This window comes from Vanessa cardui, chromosome 24 (assembly GCF_905220365.1).
Source record: "Vanessa cardui chromosome 24, ilVanCard2.1, whole genome shotgun sequence".
In the NCBI taxonomy this organism is placed as follows: domain Eukaryota; kingdom Metazoa; phylum Arthropoda; class Insecta; order Lepidoptera; family Nymphalidae; genus Vanessa; species Vanessa cardui.
The window spans coordinates 10,550,005-10,570,803 of NC_061146.1; the positions used below are offsets into that span (position 1 = coordinate 10,550,005).

Sequence of the window (20,799 nt, forward strand, 5' to 3'; positions counted from 1 at the left end):
CAGGCAAGCAATACTTATATGTGCTTAATTGTGTTTATAATTCATCTCGTGCTCAGCGGTGAAGGAAAACATCGTGAGGAAACCTGCATGTGACAAATTTCATCGAAAGTTTGCCACATCCAACCTGCATTGGAGCAGCGTGGTGGAATATGCTCTAACTTTCTAAAGTGAGGGAAGGACTTAGCCCAGCAGTGGGAAATTTACAGGCTGTTACTTTACTTTACATTTTACTTTATAATTGTGATAATGATTTTTGTGTTTGTTTGAAATAAAAAGTCTCATAAAAACAAAGCATCTTTATTGTAATATCTGTTACTTCATAACTTCGTTAAATATCAAATAATACGGAGCTGGGGACTCTTACAAAAATAAACATCTTCAATAAATATAAAATTATAACGCAAGACGTATTACGTACAGTCGACATAAAAAACACTTTTCATTGATAGCAGGAAATTTATCTGATAGTGTATCAAAATTGACAATTTACATTTATACAATGCAACGTTATTTTTTTAACGAATTCGGTACGACAAATACCCCGACTACCAAAAAAAAATTATTTGAGATGTATGTTTTTGCTGACTGTACTTACAATTGTTAAATTCGTACTGAGAATTTTAATATAATTATTTTAAACCATCAATACGCATAAAGAACTCACAATAAAATATAATGTCATATAATTAAAAAAAATAATAATAATAGTAAGAGAAATTACACATCATTCTGATTCACAATCAGATTTAAACTTAATGTAATACAAAAAGTTACATCTAGCGTAAGAAATATATTAATTATAATTGTACATCAGTGTCTTAGTTTAGTCTGTGGGCGACTACAGATTAAAAATATTAAAAAAATGTAAAACGTAACATGCAATCTATACTGTATCGAGTGTTATGTTTTAAATTATTTTGTACATTTTTATTTTACAATAAAAATGACATCTATATAATAAATACTACATAAATAATTCCTACGTATTTAAAAAAATCTACTGCTTATGATTCTGCGCCCACAGATAATACACACACTCTTATTATAGAGGGAGAAAAAAAATAAAAATAATCTATGGGATTTTATTTCTAAATGAAATAAACAAGGTATATTGGAATGTACCGGATATATATATATAAAAAAACGTTGATGCGATGAATTATATATTTATATATGTATATTATTATACGATCGATTTTTAAGAGAACATTTAGACGTAGCTTAAAAGGTTTTGAGTCGTAGCAACGAATCGCATAATAAATAATGTTTGTGCTTGTGATTGTAAAGAAATGCTCGCCTGGCTTTAGAAATAACTGTGAAGACCCTTAAAATCACTGTAAGCTTTTCAGATTCAACATAACCCACTAATATTATAGACTAGCACTGGTACAGCTTGCAGAATAAATGCAGAAAAAAAATGTACAGACAACAAAACAATTACATAAAAAAAAAACTTTATATGACATTTGAAAGTAAACAACTATTTATTTTTTCAACAGTACGTATATATAGTTTTTGTAGAACCAATAACAAATCTATAATTTCAGAAGGTTATATTGCACAAGCCGCTTTATAAAAAGCCAAGTATCCCCGTTGCCAGCTTTAAATATTAAAAAAAAAAAAAATACGGCACTAACACACAAGACATAGAATTACATTACTAAATAGCACCTAAATGGTGTAATATTAGAAATAGTTATAGCAACATGTCGTAAATAATTATATTTTATAATTTTTTAATTATTTAGGTCCCGATTGCACATACAAACCCAACGTTCCCGCCAATATTTTTATCAATTTCATTTTAACATAGATAACAACTCACATAGACATATAATATGCTCCTATAATTTATATTATATATAAAAAAAGTAAAGAAAAACAACTGAAATACCTCATACAAAATTTAAATTATATTAAAAAATAATAATTTCGATAATACGAATGATAAAGAAACAAATTATATGTCAATGTTTTTTTTTTACGCGGAAATGGTTTGAATTGACAATCGAGTTTTTTTTTTTTTAAATTAGTCCCGCGCTACAATCTGGTCGTTTGAGATTTTAGAGAGAAAAATATTTTAACTTTTTAATCTAAATAACGGTGGTCTAAGTCGTGTGACATGTTTAAAGCTAATATCAAAAACTTTAGAAGAATTACCCTTCGAAATACACGAACACTTTTTTTCCACTATGGCAACATTTACTCGTACTAAAAGCCCAGTAGTCTGTATCGCTTAGCCTAAGCTTAATAATAGAACCCCCTTCGTTCGAAGTTGGTAAAAAACTTTGAAAAAATGCTGCATTGTAACTTACAATATTTTTACATACAATTTCAATTGCATAGTTATAACTTGAATAAAAATAATCGTAAGTGCGTTTCGACACAACATCGACATATAAAAAAAAATCGATTAATCCGACGATTAATCGATTCGACCTTATTTAATATTTTCAGTGACGTCACTTAAACCTATACGTATGTAACCTCCATATACATACAATTATAAACAAACGACGCCATCTCGGCTATATTATAACATCGAAAGCCTGACTTGCGCGATAAATCGTCCGATGGTAAGTCCCAAGAGACCAGAATCGGAAGATTTATTGTGCAGTCTTAAGCGGATTACATTGTCATGGTTCAAAAGGCATTTTGACACGTGTGGACGCCATCTTGTATTCATTTGCCGTCACTCACAAGATGGCGGTCGTTCGTGAGTTAGGGCTGCGTGCTCTGTTGCTGGATTTCGATCTTTTCGACGGTCATATCGGGGTTCATCGCTGTGGCTTCCTGTGAAGTAAATTAAGCTTTATGAGAAATTTGAAGTTTACGACCAATGTAACATAAATTACTATTACTGCTCAGCAAAAAACATACATTGACGACTTTGAGTATATGTTTGAATACTCGATCGGCTATTAATAAAAACACAAATTAGAATTGATCTCAAATACGAGTATTTACTAGATAAAAACTATAGTTTTAAAATCTTCTTTTAGTAACTTTATTTACACATACTTTGTGTAAATAAAGTTATTAAAAGAAGAATTTAAGAATTTCAAATATTTTAACCAAAAATTTCTAAAATGACAAACACAGGCGTGGAATGTTTTCGTATGGGAGTAACATATCTGATGTTCCACAAGATAGATAAATGAAGTCTAGGTAATAGGGACTAACTAAAATTCCAAACTACACAGAGAATTACATCAATATCAAGATCTATATAGACAAATACGCTAATATCAAGACGTGGGCAGGGTCTATTCGTTGCTATGATCAAAGTGCCGTACCTGGATGGCTTCTGCGAGCGCTCGATCGTGGTCGATGGGGTCTCCATCGGACTGGATCGTTATCTTTTGCTCCACGCGTGTCTCCACAACGCCGTTACGTTCCGTCTTGTACTGTAACGAGACGAGACAATTGCAGTCACATTACGCACCAAGAGCTGAGATGGCCCAGTTAGAACGCGTACATCTTAACCGATGATTGCGGGTTCAAACCCAGGCAAGCACCACTATATATATATGTGCTTAATTGTGTTTATAATTCATCTCGTGCTCGGCGGTGAAGGGAAACATCGTGAGGAAACCTGCATCTGTCTAATTTCATCGAAATTCTGTCACATGTGCATTCCACCAACCCGCATTGGAACAGCGTGCTGGAATATGTTCCAATCTCTCTCCTTAATGGAAGAGGAGGCCTTATCTCAGCAGTGGGAAATTTACAGGCTGTTACTTTACTTTACTTTTTACTTTTACAAAGTACCAGCTTGGAGCTCAACAAATGATTTGGGGGTTGCGAGGGTACTAACGGTGATGGTCTCGACGGTGCGCGTCTTGGAGCTGATGGTCTGCGAGGAAACCACCTCGCCGTCGGCGCCCGCCACGCCCTCGTCGCCCGCCGCGCCGCCCGCGCTCATCTGCAAGCGCACGGACGCGTCACGGAAATGCACAGCGACTACGAAGGCAAACCTTGGCACCTCAGGCCTCGAGAAGTATAAATAATAAATAAATAAATATGAGACAACATCATATACAAAATATAAATATATTTGCGTGTGGTTTTATTGAATGAATAAATTATTATTTAATGTATGCAATTTATCTTATAAATAAATTATATGTGTAATGTCTATTGTCTTTATTTTAAATTTTAGTATTTGTATTTTAATTGGGTCACCGCCCGTCAGTAGGTATATAAAAAAAAAAGGGTACCATTGAAAATCAGCATTAGGTGTCCACACCTTTGAATTGCTGAATGGTATACCTATTTGGGACACGTCACGTATATTGTAGTTGTTATTTTTCTTTATATTTGTTTTTGTATCGTTACTTTTTTTTATTGTTCATTTTATTTCTTTTTTTTTGTGTATATTTATTATTATTTTTACTTGTTATTTTGTACCAAGTGTCATGTTGTCCCAAATAAAAGTGTTCTTTTCTTTTCTTTTTTCTTTTCATCACATACATTACTCTGATTCCAATGTAAGTAGCTGAAGCACTTGTGTTATGGAAATCAGAAGTAACGACGGTACCACAAACACCCAGACCCAAGACAACATAGAAAACTAATGGTAATCTACATCGACTCGGACGGGAATCGAACCCGGGACCTCAGAGTGGCGTACCCATGAAAACCGGTGTACACACCACTCGACCATGGAGGTCGTCAAAACCTGTACTCTGTAACCTCGCCACCGCAGGCCTCTCGAAGTTTGTCAGTTATGTCCCCATAAAAAGCGTGTAATGGAATCGAATTGTCAGATGCTTAACGGTTAAAAGTAACGAGCACTACAGAAGTCGCTTAAGATGTGTGCCATCTGACTTAATATCTTGTTAATATTGCTAATCACTAGCAAAAATTAACATAATATCCTCACAGAAATTTTATTAATACCATCTGAAGGCTAAGCCTAGCACCCCGCGTACAATGGTCAAATCAAGTAGCGCGTGCTTCCCGATTTTTCTCTCTTACTACACACTTCCCATTTCACGAAATAAATTCCCACAGATTACAGGAAAGCGAGAGGAACAATGTGCTTAAATAAAAAAATCACTTTTATTGCACTATTGTAAATACAGAATAAAGTGATATTCTTCTTGAAAACTCGTTATTTCTAGATCTATGTTGATTTTCAGACAATAAATTACGTATATTTCGATAAACAAAAAATTATTATCAATAGAGATGATGCAGTGGTTAGAACGCGTGCATCTTAACCTATGATTGCGAGTTCAAACCCAGTCAAGCACCGCTGATTCATGTGCTTAATTTGTCTTTATAATTCATCTCGTGCTCAGCGGTGAAGCAAAACATCGTGAGGAAACCTGCATGTGACAAATTTCATAGAAATTCTGCCACATGTGTATTCCACCAACCCGCATTGGAACAGCGTGGTGGAATGTTCCAAACCTTCCCCTTAAAGGGAGAGGAGGCCTTTAGCCCAGCAGTGGGAATTGACAGGCTGTTGTTATACTTTTATTATAATGGATTTTTTGAAAATGGAGTACAAAGCTCACCCTGGCGGCGGCGCCGTGCAGCACGCTGCCGAAGGGCGCGTTGCCCGACACGGCCGTGGTGGTGGTCGTGCGGTACGAGCCCGGCTCCTGCACACATTCATCAATCGATATTTTTACACCAGAAATTTTGGACATTAATTTCTTACCTCTGTTACCTGAACACACTGGGTTAGCCAATATTTTTTTTATGGTGTATGTTGGCGGACGAGCATATGGGCCACCTGATGGAAAGTGGTCACCATCACCCCTAGACAATGATGCTGTAAGAAATATTACCTTACATCGTCAATGCGCCACCAACCTTGGGAACTGAGATGTTATGTCCCTTGTGCCTGTAGTTACACTGGCTCACTCACCCTTCAAACCGGAACACAACAATACTGAGTACTGTTATTTGGCGGTAGAAAAACTGATGAGTGGATGATACCTACCCAGGCGGGCTTGCACAAAGCCCTACCACCAAGTAATTTAAGTTCGTGAAACACTGTATACACTTTTATAATATAACTCCAAAGAATCATTATACAATTTCAAATCGTCAATTAAAAGGTTACATTCTGTTTGTATACTTAAGAAACACGAAATTGTCTTTGAAGACAAAGACTCAGACGATCATTGTCAATAAAACTAGATGGCTGGTTCAAATACTCGGTGAAGATCTGATCTGGTCTGAGGTACTATATATATGTTTAGTTAAACAAATTTGTTTTGAAAAATGTACCTAAATCATATACAAAATCTTACACTCCTTTGATAAAACATCTTCATTTAAATAATGTAAAAATAACTTACTAACACTACATTTTACGAGACCTTATATTTACAACCAATCAGATAATGGATACAGTCGTAGTCTTCATAAAAAAACATTATTCACAAAAAAAAACAATCTTTTTTGCTATGTTATTAAAAAAAATCAAGAAAATAACACTAACAATGTACATCACTCAGAATAACAAGCTATACTAACCTTAAATACTCTTAAATTTTTTTGGATAAATATTTAAGACTTAAAAAATCATCACACTTTTAGGTTTAAACATGCAATAATTTACTGCATGCTCTGCACGACGTATAAATAGACATGTTCGTGGGATAGCCGCGCGCGTAGTAATTAAATGTGACCTCGTTCAGTTACATTCATTCTATTACTAATTGGATCTAATTTCTCTCACAACTTTAACAGGTAAAGTCATCAAAAGAGACATATTTTTAATTTAAAATATGTAGGCATACTTGTAAATGGACGATGGATGAATTTTCCATTGACGCCGTAAGTAATAAAGCATCATCAAGCTCGAAAGCGAAGATGATATGTCCCTTGTGCCTAAACCTAGCTCAGTCAATTAAAACCAACAATACTAAGTATTCCTGTTTAGCAGTAGAATATCTGTGTAGTTGGTGATATCTACCCCTACAATGTATCTCATTAAGGCGTTAGGAAAAAAAATGAATTTGACGAGGATTTTGCGCAATTTCTCATAAACTTGATCATGCAAATAGTTATCAAATGACTACGATATATTAGTTAAATTATCAAAGATTTTTAATGTAAGAAAATGTCGATATTATTCGTAATTTATTGTACAATATTTGAAATTTTGGAAAAGAGCAACTACTGAATTTCTTGCCGATTCTTCTTCCTAGAGTCTACATTTGGAACCGGTGGCAATATTACGTTTAGTGCAGTTGTGTCTGACGAAAATAATTTTGAGTAACTCAAGTATCACTTAGCTATGTCTACTTATAAGTAAGGGCATGCTGCATCCAATTTTCTTACAAAATCATCTAAGATATTAAATCTCTATCAGACAATCAAAAACACATTCGTTTGAGTTACCTTCGAATCTTTAAAGTTGAATGTTTGTCCTTTTCCTTTCGATCTATTATTATATTAAAACAAAAATCGATTCCCGCTGAAATAGTTTTTAATAAATTTCGAAGATAAAACGAGTGACTTGAAATATCTGATTTAATAAAATTGACGAGGAAATAGACAGCGTTTGGTCCAATGTTCCTTAATTTTGAACAACAAATCACCCTTTTATCTTCCAAGGTTATTGCGAGAAAGGTACTCACGGTGACGTAGTAGTGTCCCTCCCCGCCCTCCTCCAGGTCGATGGGCGTACCAGAGTCGCCGCTGCTCAGCGAACTTTCTGAGCCGCGTCTAGTAAGCTGCTTATGGTTTCATGGAGTGCGGATGGAGGGTTAATATGATGTTTGCCGAATTGTCCAAATTCGATGGCGAATGTCCGGGATTAAACACGATGGCACCATTCATGGCGGAATTGTCAGGTAATGTGGAGGGCATTCGATGGTCACACCATGCGTTAGTTAGATTCATCCATTATGTAGGGGTTGGGAAAGAAAAAAAAATCAAATTAGAACATAATCAAACATGCAGTATTATGACGGCTTTTTCACATCACAACTAATTTGAATTCTGAAAAATTAAATATTCCAGGGCAACACACCCATTACATTATATGTTTTGGATTTTCTTTCAAATGCTTCAAAAATACAGTATGTTTTGGTACGTTAGAGTAACATTAAGATGTTGTACACGGCTGCAAGCATTCAGCAGCGATCTTAAGCGCATTCGCTCGTGAAAAAGCTGCCATACAAGCAAAAGAAAAAAAATAAATAAAATGAACGAACCAAAGTTAAGGAAACATTTCGAAATTAAATCAAACCGTGCCAATGAGATGACAAGATGGCGTTAAAAACGAGGGGCACATACCTTATCGCCAGTGGTGACGGTAGTTTTGACTTCCTGGGTCAGGACCCTCTGCTCCTGGCGGGTGGCGGAGGAGGTGAGCGTCTGCGCGACCGTGCGCTCCTCCATCTGCTGAGTCTTAGCCTGCGTGTCGAGGTCGTGGTGGGTGGTCGCCGTGCGGGTGGTCACCGCCCTCGCGGTCACATACGGACTCTTTCCCTCCGACGGCTCTAGGCTTTCCGCCTACAGTTAAGGGTTAGACTAACATGCATTCAACGTGTATGTACAGATGAGTCCTAGCTAACATTTATGTTACTACTGAAGCTGTCAAGCTCAAAAAAGGAACTAATTAAAAAAAAAAAAAGAAAAACAAAAAAACAACGTTAAAAATGATAAAAAACGACATGTAAGGATGGCGTCAACGGCCGTTACTGGAAGTGTACGTAGAGAATGAAACGAACCTTATTGGTGTGGGTGGAGAAGGTGACTTCCCCGGTACCGAGATTCTCGACCTCTTGCTCCACGTTGTGCGTGACGCCCTCGTCGTTCTTGGTGAGGAGCTGCTTGGTCGTCGTTTTGACGACGACGGGGGGCGTCGGCGTCTTCTTAGATCGCTGCGAAATCGGGATCTTGGAGGAGAGGGGGGTGGAGGAAGACACGTAGCCCTGGTGCCGAATGTGCTCGCTCGTCGTGTACTCTGTGAAGGTCTTTGGCTCGTCGCCCCGCGCCGGGCTCTCGTCCTTGCCGAACGTCGAGAACTTATGCGTGTTCACAGTCTGGATGTCAATGTTTGCGGGCAAGTCGTGAGTTTCCTTCTCGATCGTGTAGTTGCCGCTCTTGTCTTCGAAGTGCGAGGGGTCGATTTGGGAGTAGTGCAATATCAGCTGACCGGTCACGGGGTCTCTCACGGCGGTGCTCGGGTCGATGTCTCCCGTGTCGGGGTCGATGTCTCCATACTCCGTCTTAATTCTTCCCGTAACCGGATCGATCTTGCCGGACAGCGTCATGGTCTGCGTGACCGTGGTCCGCGCGCCCTTCAGCCGCGGGTCGTCCGGGTCGACGTCGATGGTCTCGCCGGTGATCGGATCAATGATCTGATAGACGTACACTGTTTTAGTTGTAATGATTCTGCCCGTTGTTTCGTCGATTGTACACTCCTTCGGATCGAGCTCCTTGACTCTGCCTTTTTCGTCTTTTTGGGTGATGACGTAGATCTTAATAATGATGAGTTTGCCCGTGCGTGAATCGATTTTCCCAACTTTAGTGTATATTTCTCCACTGCCGGGGTCAACTTGCGAAGCGGAATAAAGGGGTTGGTTGTCCTCGTCGACGTCTCCCGTCGCTGTGTAAATCTGCCCGTTGACTGGATCGACTTTGATGAGGGCTTTGTCGATGTCTGTCGCTCTGGTAATGTTGCCAGTTTTGGGATCCATTCGACCGTAAATAGTAACAATGTAACCAGTGTTCGGGTCAATTTGTCCCGCGGTGTACAAGACATCTCCGGTCAGCGGGTCTTTCGGTCCGGCGATCCATATTTGGTTCGTCTTGGGGTCAACTTTGACATTTTTGGGATCATTCGACACGATCTGCTTGCCAGAAACGGGATCTATTTTCGTTTGAATGATTCTGAGACACATCAACCTGCCAATATCCTTGTCCGGTTTGCCTGACTTCGGATTGACTTGCCCACTTCGTAACAAAAATTGACCAGTAACAGGATCGATTTTAAGTTCTTTGCTCTCAAATTTACCTGTTTTCGGATCATTGTACGTGACTGTACCTTTTACAAGATCTATTTGACCATATTTGGTGTCAATCTTATTGTTATCAGGATTGAGTTGTCCCGTGCTGCTCTCGATAACCGAATGTTTCGGTTCAATCACCCCCTTCTTAGTATCCAACTTTCCTGCGAAAGTCGTAACTTCGACGACGGGATCGATATGACTGCCAACTACAAGCACTTGTCCATATTCTGGGTCAACTTTTCCAGTCTTGGGATGGACGACGCCAATAACAGTTATCTGACCATTGTTCTCATCAATTTGGATTGATTTTGTGTCTTGAGCTCCGTATGTATCTGTCACGAATATAACACCGTTGGAAGGATCGATAACTCCGTATTTAGTAGAAATATTTCCAGTTTCAGCGTCCACTTTTCCTTTAGTATGCTCGACAACACCGTCGGCAATATTTACCTTACCTGTTCTATGGTCAATCGGACCAGTAATTGTTGTAATTTCTACTACAGGATCATCTTGTTTAGCAATGCTTACAATCATACCCATATTTGAGTCAATTTTGCCTGTTTTAGGATCAATAGCACCTGAATTAATGAATATTTGGCCAGTTGCATCTAATATCAATCCCTCCTTGGTTTGTCGCTGACCTGCAATATCCGTTATGGCAATACTGCCTTTTTTAGAATCGATAACACCATATTTAGTTTCCACTAAACCACTCGGGTCTAGAACTCCAGTTAGATGTTCAACTTCAGCAGTATGGAAGTCAGGCTTCTTTGTCTTAGGATCGAGTCTAGTAAAGATAACCATGATTTTAACCATCTTCTTTCTTGGTGGCTCTGGAGGTGCAGTTGTTGGTTTGGTCGGAGACATGGCCCGAACTGTGGTGACCGGTGAAGCTTTTTGATATTGACCTACTACAGGTGATGATGTTCTGACTGGCGATTGTAAGGGTGTTTGAACTGGCGTGGATGTGGGAGTCTTTAAAGGTGATGAGGTTAATGAAGCCGGGGGTAAGCTAGCTCTCTGAGACACTGGCGCTACTTTAGACAACACATTCTGCTTATCAACAATAACCAACTGTTGAGCGAATGAAGGATCAACTTTGCCTGTCTTAGGGTCGACCACAGACGAGGTCACGATAATATTGCCCGTCTTAGGATCGACTTCAGCTTGCTTGAGCTCCTGTTTGCCGGTAACGGGATCTTTATAAAGTATCTGACCAGATTTCGGATCAATGATACCGAAGTCGGTGTGTATTTTACCATCTTCAGTGTTAACATAGCCTTTGGAAGCATCGATAGTACCAGCACCGGCGTCCACGGTCTTCGTTTTTGGATCGTATTTGCTTGTTACAATAACGATACGCAACTCACCTCGTGATACCGGTTTTGCATGTGGAACTGTAGGTTTGTTAACAATGCTGTATTGTTGTACCAAATTGGGGTCAACTTTGCCAGTTTTCGGGTCAACCACTTGACTGGTAACCAACATATGACCAGTAGAAGGATCAATTTGAGCTTTCTTAATTTCTTGTTTGCCGGTCTTGGGGTCGGTGACTGTTATTTCTCCAGATGATGGATCTACAGTACCGAATTCAGTACGAATCTTACCATCGGGGCCAACTGTACCACTGACGGTTTCAACAGTGCCCTGACTTGGATCAATTTTCTTTACTTTCGGATCGTATTTAGTTGTTATGATAACAAGATGAATTTCTCTCTCCACCGGTTTTGTATCTTTATCCACGACACATATTTGCTGAGCCAGCGATGAATCAGGCTTACCAGTTTTGGGATCCACAACGCCAGTTGTAAGAATAAGATTGCCCGTCTTGGGATCTGCAACAGCATTTCTTACTTCTTGATTTCCGGTAATGGGGTCGATTTGTTCTACCTTGCCCGTTTTAGGATCTAATATACCGAAGTTTGAATGTATTCTTCCGTCTGTTGCAATAATAGCGCGTGAGGTTTCAATATGGCCATTAGGATTATCCAGCCTCTTATATTTCGGATCATATTTACTAGTTATAATGACCAACTGAACTTCTCTACCAGGCACAGAGGCGAATGTATCTTTAGGTTTAGTTACAATTGTGTACTGTTGTCCTAAAGTGGGATCAACAACACCTGTGTTGGGATCAACTACACCAGATGTAAGTAGCATATTTCCTGTTTTAGTATCTAATACCGCCTTCTTAACGTCCTGTTTACCAGTTACAGGGTCCGTGATTGTGATTTGACCGCTAGTTGGATCAATAACTCCCAATTCAGTGTGTACTTTATCGTCATCGTCCACTTTACCGGGTATAGTATTTACATGTGCATTTGTTAAATCAAGCTTCTTGTTCTTCGTATCGTATTTAGAGGTCACGATAACTAAATTAACAAGTCTTTCAGGTATACCTTTAGGAGCGTCTTTGTCAACGATAGCCAACTGCTGAGCAAGAGATGAATCGACTTTACCAGTTTTAGGATCAATGACTCCAGATGTGAGGAGGAAACTTCCACTTTTAGGATCAACGGTCGCTTGTTTGGAATCCCGTTTACCAGTTTTCGGATCTGTGAAGAATATCTTGCCGTTATTGGGATCGATCACGCCGAAGTTGCTATGTACTTTGCCGTCTTTATTACTAATAACGGCCTGCGATGTTTCGACAAATCCATTCGGATTGTCTAATTTCTTACTCTTTGCGTCGTATTTGCCAGTGATAGCAACCACTTGTACCTCCTTTCCGGGCAACGAAGCAAACGTAGATGTCGGTTTGTCAACAATACTGTATTGTTGTCCTAGGGTTGTATCAAGTTTTCCAGTTCTAGGATCAATAACACCAGATAACAGGAGAATATTTCCAGTTTTCGGATCGACGGTTGCATGTTTAATTTCTTGACTGCCTGTTTTCGGGTCAGTAACTTGAATGTCACCAGTTCTTGGGTCAATGATTCCATATTCTGTATAGATTTTGCCGTCAGTGCCACTAAGAACTCCCTTGATGGAATCAACATGAGCAAATGAAGGATCTAACTTCTTAGTCTTCAAATCATATTTACTTGTTACTACAACTAATCTTACTTCTCTATTCGCTTTTGTGGCATCCTTCTCAACAACACTAAATTGTTGTCCTAATGATGAGTCAACTTTGCCTGATTTTGGATCTACTACTCCCGTTGTAACAAGAAGATTGCCAGTTTTCTGATCGACATAAGCTTGTTTGGGATCTTGTTTTCCTGTCTTAGGATCAATGTAGTCAATCTTTCCATGACGCGGATCAATCAGACCGTAATTAGAAGAAATAGTACCATCAGGTGCGACCACTGCTTTTGATACTTCAACATGTCCATGAGAAGCATCCAATTTCTTATGTTTTCCGTCATACTTTCCTGTGATAACAACTAAATCGACTTCTCTGCCGGGCTTGGGTCCAACCTTATCTTCCAATTTTTCAACGAAACAATATTGTTGTGCCAATGTTGGGTCCATTTTACCGGTCTTTGGATCGATAACACCGGTCGTAAACAGAATGTGGCCACTTTTTGTATCGACGTGCCCGTTCTTTACTTCTTGTTTTCCCGTAACTGGATCTGTGTAATTAATTTGGCCCGATTTAGTATTAATCAGCTCTTTTTCAGTTTGTATTTTTCCTGTCGCTTTGTTTAGCGTTCCCTTTGTGACTAGAATAGTACCATTGGCGTCATCTAGTTTCTTTGTTTTAGGATTATAACGACCAGTTATAATAACAACTTGGATCTCATTGTCGGCCTTAGCCACAACAGGGGCGATAGAAACAGGAGTCTCGTGATGCGCTCGTTCCGCATCTAATAAAGCAAGTGTTGGATCTATGAGGTTAGATTTGGGCACTTTAGCTTGTTCTTTCAAGGCAGCTGACTGTACATAATCAATACCAGGCGTTTTAAGTTTACTTAGATCTTCTGGAGTTTTCCTCTTTTCAGCACTCTCAGCCACTTTCTTATCTTCTCCTGGAGCGTAGTTAAACGCAAGTCCAGCCTTTCTCGTTCCAGGGCTCTGATTGTCATCTAAGCCTCTTTGTTTTTCATCAGAAATAGGTTCTTTCTCGTAACTAAAAGCACCTTGGATGTACGGTTTCCGAGTCGGACTCTTTTCAGTGTCTGTATATTCGTATGGCTTAGTGAAACTGGGTTTACCCTCACCCTTCACAGGACTCCTGTCAACTGAACTGTCGAGGTTCGAGCTGTCGTTGGAAGTATCGAGCACGGCTACCTTTGCTTTGGGATCTTTGACCTTATTGTCTTTCGGCGACTTATCTTTCGGCGACTTATCCTTTGGAGACTTATCCGCTTTATCTTTTGTTTTGGGAGATTTTTCCTTTTGCGATTTATCATCTTTAGGCGATTTCTCTTTTCTGCTACCAAATAGCGCGAAACCTCCCTGATGACGGATAAGGGTTAGGGATGAAAAAACAAAATATATAAAATAAGAAAACAATCATACAAAACGAAAACACTACATTTGATAAGAAAATTTAAATCAGTGTAGGCAACGCTCTAAGTCAGCTTGTTCGTTCAATCAACACATACATTGAGTGCGAGTCCAAATATATGCATCGCATGCATCTAAGACGAGTATTTATTTACAAATATATGTACATTACAAATAACTACGCTTGGACAGAAACATGTATGTGTTATGCAATTTTTTCTACCATTCAATAATATATTAACAAATTGAAAAAGTAATATTATATACACGATATTTTTACCTTCGATCTCTTCGGCGTTTCGACATTATTAGTGATTCCTGGATCACTGGTCGTATCGGTGCCTGCAAAGATTTGAGTGCACACATCAAACAGTTACCAATAATCAAAGTTATAATCACTAGCCTCGGCTTCACACGGCTTTCTAAATATTCTACAAAATTTGTTTATTTACGACATCACGTCAAGCTTCTAAAAAGATCAGTGATAATTGACTATATTGTCCATGTATTATATACAAAAACCTTCCTCTCGCATCATTCTATAACCTTATAAACAACAACAACAACAGCCTGTAAATTCCCACTGCTGGGCTAAAGGCCTCCTCTCCCTTTGAGAAGAAGGTTTGAAACATACTCCACCACGCTGTTCCAATGCGGGTTGGTGGAATACACATGTGCCAGAATTTCTATGAAATTTGTCACATGCAGGTTTCCTCACGATGTTTTCCTTCACCGCTAAACACGAGATGAATTATAAAGATAAAATAAGCACATGAATCAGCGTTGCTTGCCTGGGCTTGAACCCGCAATCATCGGTTAAGATGCACGCGTTCTAACCACTGGGCCATCTCGACTCCTTTATACTATACATATCATATATTACTATATATAACATTATTATTATAAATCAAAGCGATCTGAAAGATTTATTCTAAAGTGTATGAATGCGATATGTTATTAAGATTGTCGTACCATTTTCAGCAGGTTTTCGTTCAGCGAATTTCATTTCTTCCTTTTTGTCCATCGGCGCTGTCGGCATCACCTTAACCGCACCCGGGGGCGGTTTCTAGAATAACAATAAACTACAGTTAAAACTACCCTCACGTGTATTGCTTGCCTTAGACGATAGCTCACAATATAAAATAAAAAGTAAAAGCCATTTCAAAAAAATCTTATATCTATCAGCCAATACTGAAATAAATTTTATCTTAGCTTGTCATGCCGCCTATAAAAAAAAAATAAAGGCTTAGGTTCTAAGTTATTTTTTTTTAAATTTAAGCTTTAAATAATATTAGTTACGAACTACATTTACATTCCAAGGCTGAAACTACAGTCGTTGTTGAAGTTTTTATATAAAAAATGCGTTTTATAATTCCACTGGATTTTAACCGATAAAAATGTTTTTGGAAAAGGGCATTCAAATGCCCCAAAATATATGTTTGTAAACAAACAACAGTAATAATAAACTGTTTTGGTTTGGCATATTGCCTTTTTCTTCAGAAAATAAATTATCTGAATTTGATGCCTTGGGAAGAGGCCATGGCGAGATTTAGTCCCATCAGATTTTATTGGATTACATCAATAGAAACTATAGAGTTTTCTGTGGTATAAAATCACCAGGGCGTGAAACTCCATCGCAGTCTCTATCACATCACAACATATTCGCAAAAAAAAAAAACAAGATACATTATCTTGGTTCTTTCCCTGTTTTACATATAATTCATAGGCATGAATTGTGTGCTTAAATATTCTGTAGACTATTTGAACAGGACTAAATGAACTCTACTTTATTTTTTAACTCAAGTCACGGTAGGACAATATTTCAAGGAATCAGTCACCCTGCAAATTTCAACTGGCAAGTTTCGCAACAACGACGTAGCTTCAGTTCGTAAACATCAAGTGCGTTATAGTACAGTGGGTTATCGGACAGTCTAATGGCACATCGGAATCAACCGGCCGCTCGGGCTCAGCACCTTGGCGTCGGCGTAGTACTCGCCCTCGAGCGACGACGCGGACGAAGCGGAGGCGGCGCCGCCCGAGCGCCGGCGCAACTGCTCCCGCAGCGTGCACACCAGGGTTAGTGGAACGCGGTAACGTGCGGACGGATAGCGCGGGCACTGCTATGCGTTGCTAGTTTAGGCGTGTCCGCAACGCCATATCTAACTAGCAGCTAGCTCACAGCGCGAGCCAACGTCTGTCGGTTTTCGGTTTTTGGACCAAAACTGTGTACGCTATATCTGGACGGCAAAATAGACGCGCGTGTTCGATTTCTTCGAGCGTCAATGATGAAAACATTATGATAATTAGTATTCATTTTTTTTTCATTTCCGGCTCAACTCTTTCAAGAATTATTTGAAAATCTTGCAAAATCAACATTTTTGTTCCCACTTTCTTTATAATTTACATATTCGCTCTGGATCGATTGACGCTGGGCGAGCGTGGGCAGTATTTCTTAACTACTCGTAACGTAAAAACATGTTATCAGTACGCAGCTATACAGGTCCTGTATGGACCACTGCGATTATAGCGTACACAGTCATGTGCGTGCAATTTGACGCGCGAACAAATACCGACCAAGAGTGTACGCACGCTACAAGTACGGACATGGCGTTCCGGACACCTGTACTAACAACGCGTACCAGTGTTCGCTTTATCCGTACGCACATTTACGTAGCTTATCAAAGAAACCGCGGCAAAGAGTACACAGTCCCAGTGTTTCCCTCCATTTCAGTATTTTATAGATGATTTAATATATGATTCAATTACCGTGCAAACGCTATTAGTTTACATGATATTTGTTGCAATGTCAACTATGTTTGATGGCCCTGATTAGTATGAATAATTATGTAACTGTTATTAAATATTAGTTCATATTGAATTATATATACATTACGATAATCATATCAAAGTATGTACATTATATAAAGGCACAATACTCGATTAAGTCCAATCTGCATTGGAGTAACATGGTGGAATAAGCTCGAAAACTCCATGTTTTATGCTAATTAATGCATTTGCAGGGCATTCATATCTTCACTTTGAGATACTAGTATATACTTTTATTATGATTATCTAATCTATATTAAAATACCAATAATGAATATGATTTTAATCTGCACAAAGCGTAACATGCATATATTTTCGATAATTTAATCCCTAATACAATCTGTGTATGAAATGTTAACTAGGTTTTTCACTCGGAAATAATTTAACTTTCTTTCTTTCTTGTGAACAATTTTATAGCTTTGTATCTTTTGTTTTGCTTTACAATATAAATTTGAATATTTGTGTCTGAAAATCAAAATAGACTTTATCACCTAGATATATAATTATATTGAATGTAAAGTTATCTGTACGACATTTATATTTTGGGTCAATGCGGTTTCATATTAAGTCTTTTTTATGTCAAATAATTTGGCAGACTGGCAAATGAATCACCTGGTTGTAAGACTGCACTGCCATATGAGATACGTTGACAGTGTTAGAAAAATAAAAAAAAAAGTAAAGTGACAGCCTGGTAAATTTCCTACTGGGCTAAGGCCTCCTCTCCCATTGAGGAGAGGGTTTGGAACATATTCCACCACGCTGTTCCAATGCGGGTTGGTGGAATGCACATGTGGCAGAATTTCGTTGAAATTCACTAACGAATTCGATGAAAGACACGTGCAGGTTTCCTCACGATGTTTTTCTTCGCCGCCGAGCACGAGATGAATTATAAGCACTAATTAATCACATATATACATAGTGGTGCTTGCCTAGGTTTGAATCCAAAGTCATCGGTTAAAATGCATGCGTTCTAACCACTGGGCCATCTTAGCTCAGACAGTGATAAAAATATTAAATAATTAAATAACCATTCTACTTGTAATCGACCTTGAAAACTAAGATGTTATATGTTTTGTGGCTATAGTTACTGGCTCACACTTCATCGGAATACAACAATACTAAATCAATACTTAGTATAGCAATCATTACGTATTCTTCCATCAAGCAGCAATCTGATAATGATTGGTACCTACCCAGAGTGTATAATACCAGTTTTTACGGAACATATCTAAATCTATAATCTCATAATTAACACACCAAAAAGTGAATCTAAAGAAATTCCAGAACACGTTTTCCCAGAACAGATAACGCTAACCAGACGTAACAAACGGCGCGCGGTAAAATACTTTCACGAGGTATTTCCTATGGGATTATACATTTAACAGTGTAACCGAAAACCGGTCAGTCTTGAACCTATTAACCCCTCTATCCTTAACTGTCGTTACTGGAGCTCGAGCTAAGCGAATGAGCCTCGCTGAGTGCACATCACACATACAAATCTGTACTTTATATTCTACTCAACATAAAAAATCAGATGAAATAATGTCTATTTTGATTTTCACATATAACAACATAATGTTTAAGTATTTATTAAATTAATTTACAATATTTCAAAAGGCACATTATCGATTCAGTATCATTTAACTCCCAATCAAACGAATGTAACGTCAACAAAACAAGACGTCGCTGTATTTATTTCCTTCTCGCATTAGTGTAGCGTTAGAAGGAGAAGGATTGATACGTTTACATCGCCTTATATATATCTTTCTCTTTCTAATATTTAAAATCGTTTATTAAATCTTTTTTAAAGGTGAGTTATTGTATATTGTGGTGTATGTCGATAGTGATAAGGTCGAGATTACCTTGTCCTTGATGGTGGGCCGCGGCGCGGGCTGCGGCGGCATCGTGTGGCGCTTGGTAGCTTCCGGTGGCATCGCTTCATCCTTTTCGCCTGATGCCAACGCTGGAAATTCAACGATACTTTATTTAATAAGTGATTAATAAAAACTAACTTTAAGTTGTTGGTAGGTTTGTGCAAGCCTTCGTAGGTCCCAGTCATCATACATAATACCACAAATAATGAACACTTGCATACTTGTGTTTCACTTTTATGGGGTAGTACGGGAGTGTTACTACAGGCCATTTGACAGATAAAAAAAAACAGCAATAAATTCGATATGGGACAAAGTTAGAGATATACTGAACTCAACTTATAAATAAGTTAATAAATAAATACTTATATACTGGATACAAATATGTATATAAACAGACAAACGGATATGTTCCTTTGCTGTAGCAGCTTTTACCCAAAGATAGCTGAGTAAATACTCACAAATAAAGTATTATAGTGATCATATCAATTATAAAACGATTAAAAGAACAGAACTAGAATTCACGCTACAAATATTAATTGTCCAACATATATGTACGTAGTGGTAGGGAATTGTACGAGCCCTGGGTGCACCCCAGCAATAATTAGTGATTTTGTGTTTCGATTTTAAAAGTGAGCCAGTGTAACATCAGGAGGATGTAATATAATTAATTGCTATGTAAAAAAAACACAATTAAAAAAATATTAAATATTAATATTGGACAACATCACATATAGTACTCCGATCCCAATATAAGTAGCTAAAGCACTTGTGTTATGGAAAATCATCAAAATCATATAATAAAATTGGAGTGTCTGTCTGTTATATTAAAATAGCCCTTTTTGAAATCAATGCATGTTTACACGGTACATATAGCAAAATAACATTTTTTACAATATTTGTCTGTCTATCTGTTTGTTCCATCTCGGGAACGGCTGGACTGATTTTGCGGGATTTTTACTAGCAGATATTTTTTCTGTTCAATTCAAACGCGTACTGGGTCGCGGGCACAGCTAGTATATATTATAGTTGTCGAGGTAGAAACAACCGAGCATTACATTTATAATATTAGTAAGACATAAAACACATATGTACGTATGGATATATTTATTCTTAATATAAAGTGAAGCTGTGCTGTAAAGCCCGCTTTATTACGATCACGAAAATAAAACACTCGACTTTTATATCGTTTGTAACCTACATGCAAATGGTAATGTCAATGATATACGTAAAAGAGTCAGTAGCTGCCATTCAGAGAAAGAGGAAAGAAGACAGAATTATACTAAACAAATTAAATCCCGTGCAAACCGTTTTATATTTCCGAGAAATTATCCGGTATGAATGTAAGTTTGATTAAAATGTTTCATGTAAAAATTCCGAGTATTATACTACAAAATCCATGTTGGTTAAGGGAGACTATAGCTGGATACCTTCTACGAGTTAAGGGAATGCAATATGATTTTAACTTAAAAAAAAAACTTTAAGAATGCACTTATAAAAATATCAAAGTATATAATAATAATAGTCAAGTATTTTGCCCCCTACGCATAGATCACTTTAAACTGTACATCTATAAATACAAGATAACACACAGAGTATGTAAACGAGATCATTTCTATTTGTAAACAAATAAAAATATATAATTCAAATCAAATCATATCAAT

At 37.9% G+C, this 20,799-nt stretch overlaps 1 protein-coding gene across 2 annotated transcripts in view; it reads right to left on the reverse strand.

Moving 5' to 3' along the window:
- Positions 1-281: 281 nt before the first annotated feature.
- Positions 282-20,799, reverse strand: part of LOC124539959 (protein 4.1 homolog) — an 89,818-nt gene continuing 69,300 nt past the window's right edge. For both annotated transcript variants that reach the window (XM_047117333.1, XM_047117332.1), the window contains 10 exons: positions 19,127-19,227; positions 15,411-15,504; positions 14,719-14,780; positions 8,703-14,387; positions 8,266-8,484; positions 7,605-7,700; positions 5,526-5,612; positions 3,818-3,925; positions 3,297-3,407; positions 282-2,793 (listed from right to left, as the gene is read on the reverse strand). In XM_047117333.1, the coding sequence (XP_046973289.1) occupies positions 2,722-2,793; positions 3,297-3,407; positions 3,818-3,925; positions 5,526-5,612; positions 7,605-7,700; positions 8,266-8,484; positions 8,703-14,387; positions 14,719-14,780; positions 15,411-15,504; positions 19,127-19,227 (6,635 nt within the window). In that variant the 3' untranslated portion in view covers positions 282-2,721. The remainder of the gene's footprint in view (positions 2,794-3,296; positions 3,408-3,817; positions 3,926-5,525; positions 5,613-7,604; positions 7,701-8,265; positions 8,485-8,702; positions 14,388-14,718; positions 14,781-15,410; positions 15,505-19,126; positions 19,228-20,799) is intronic.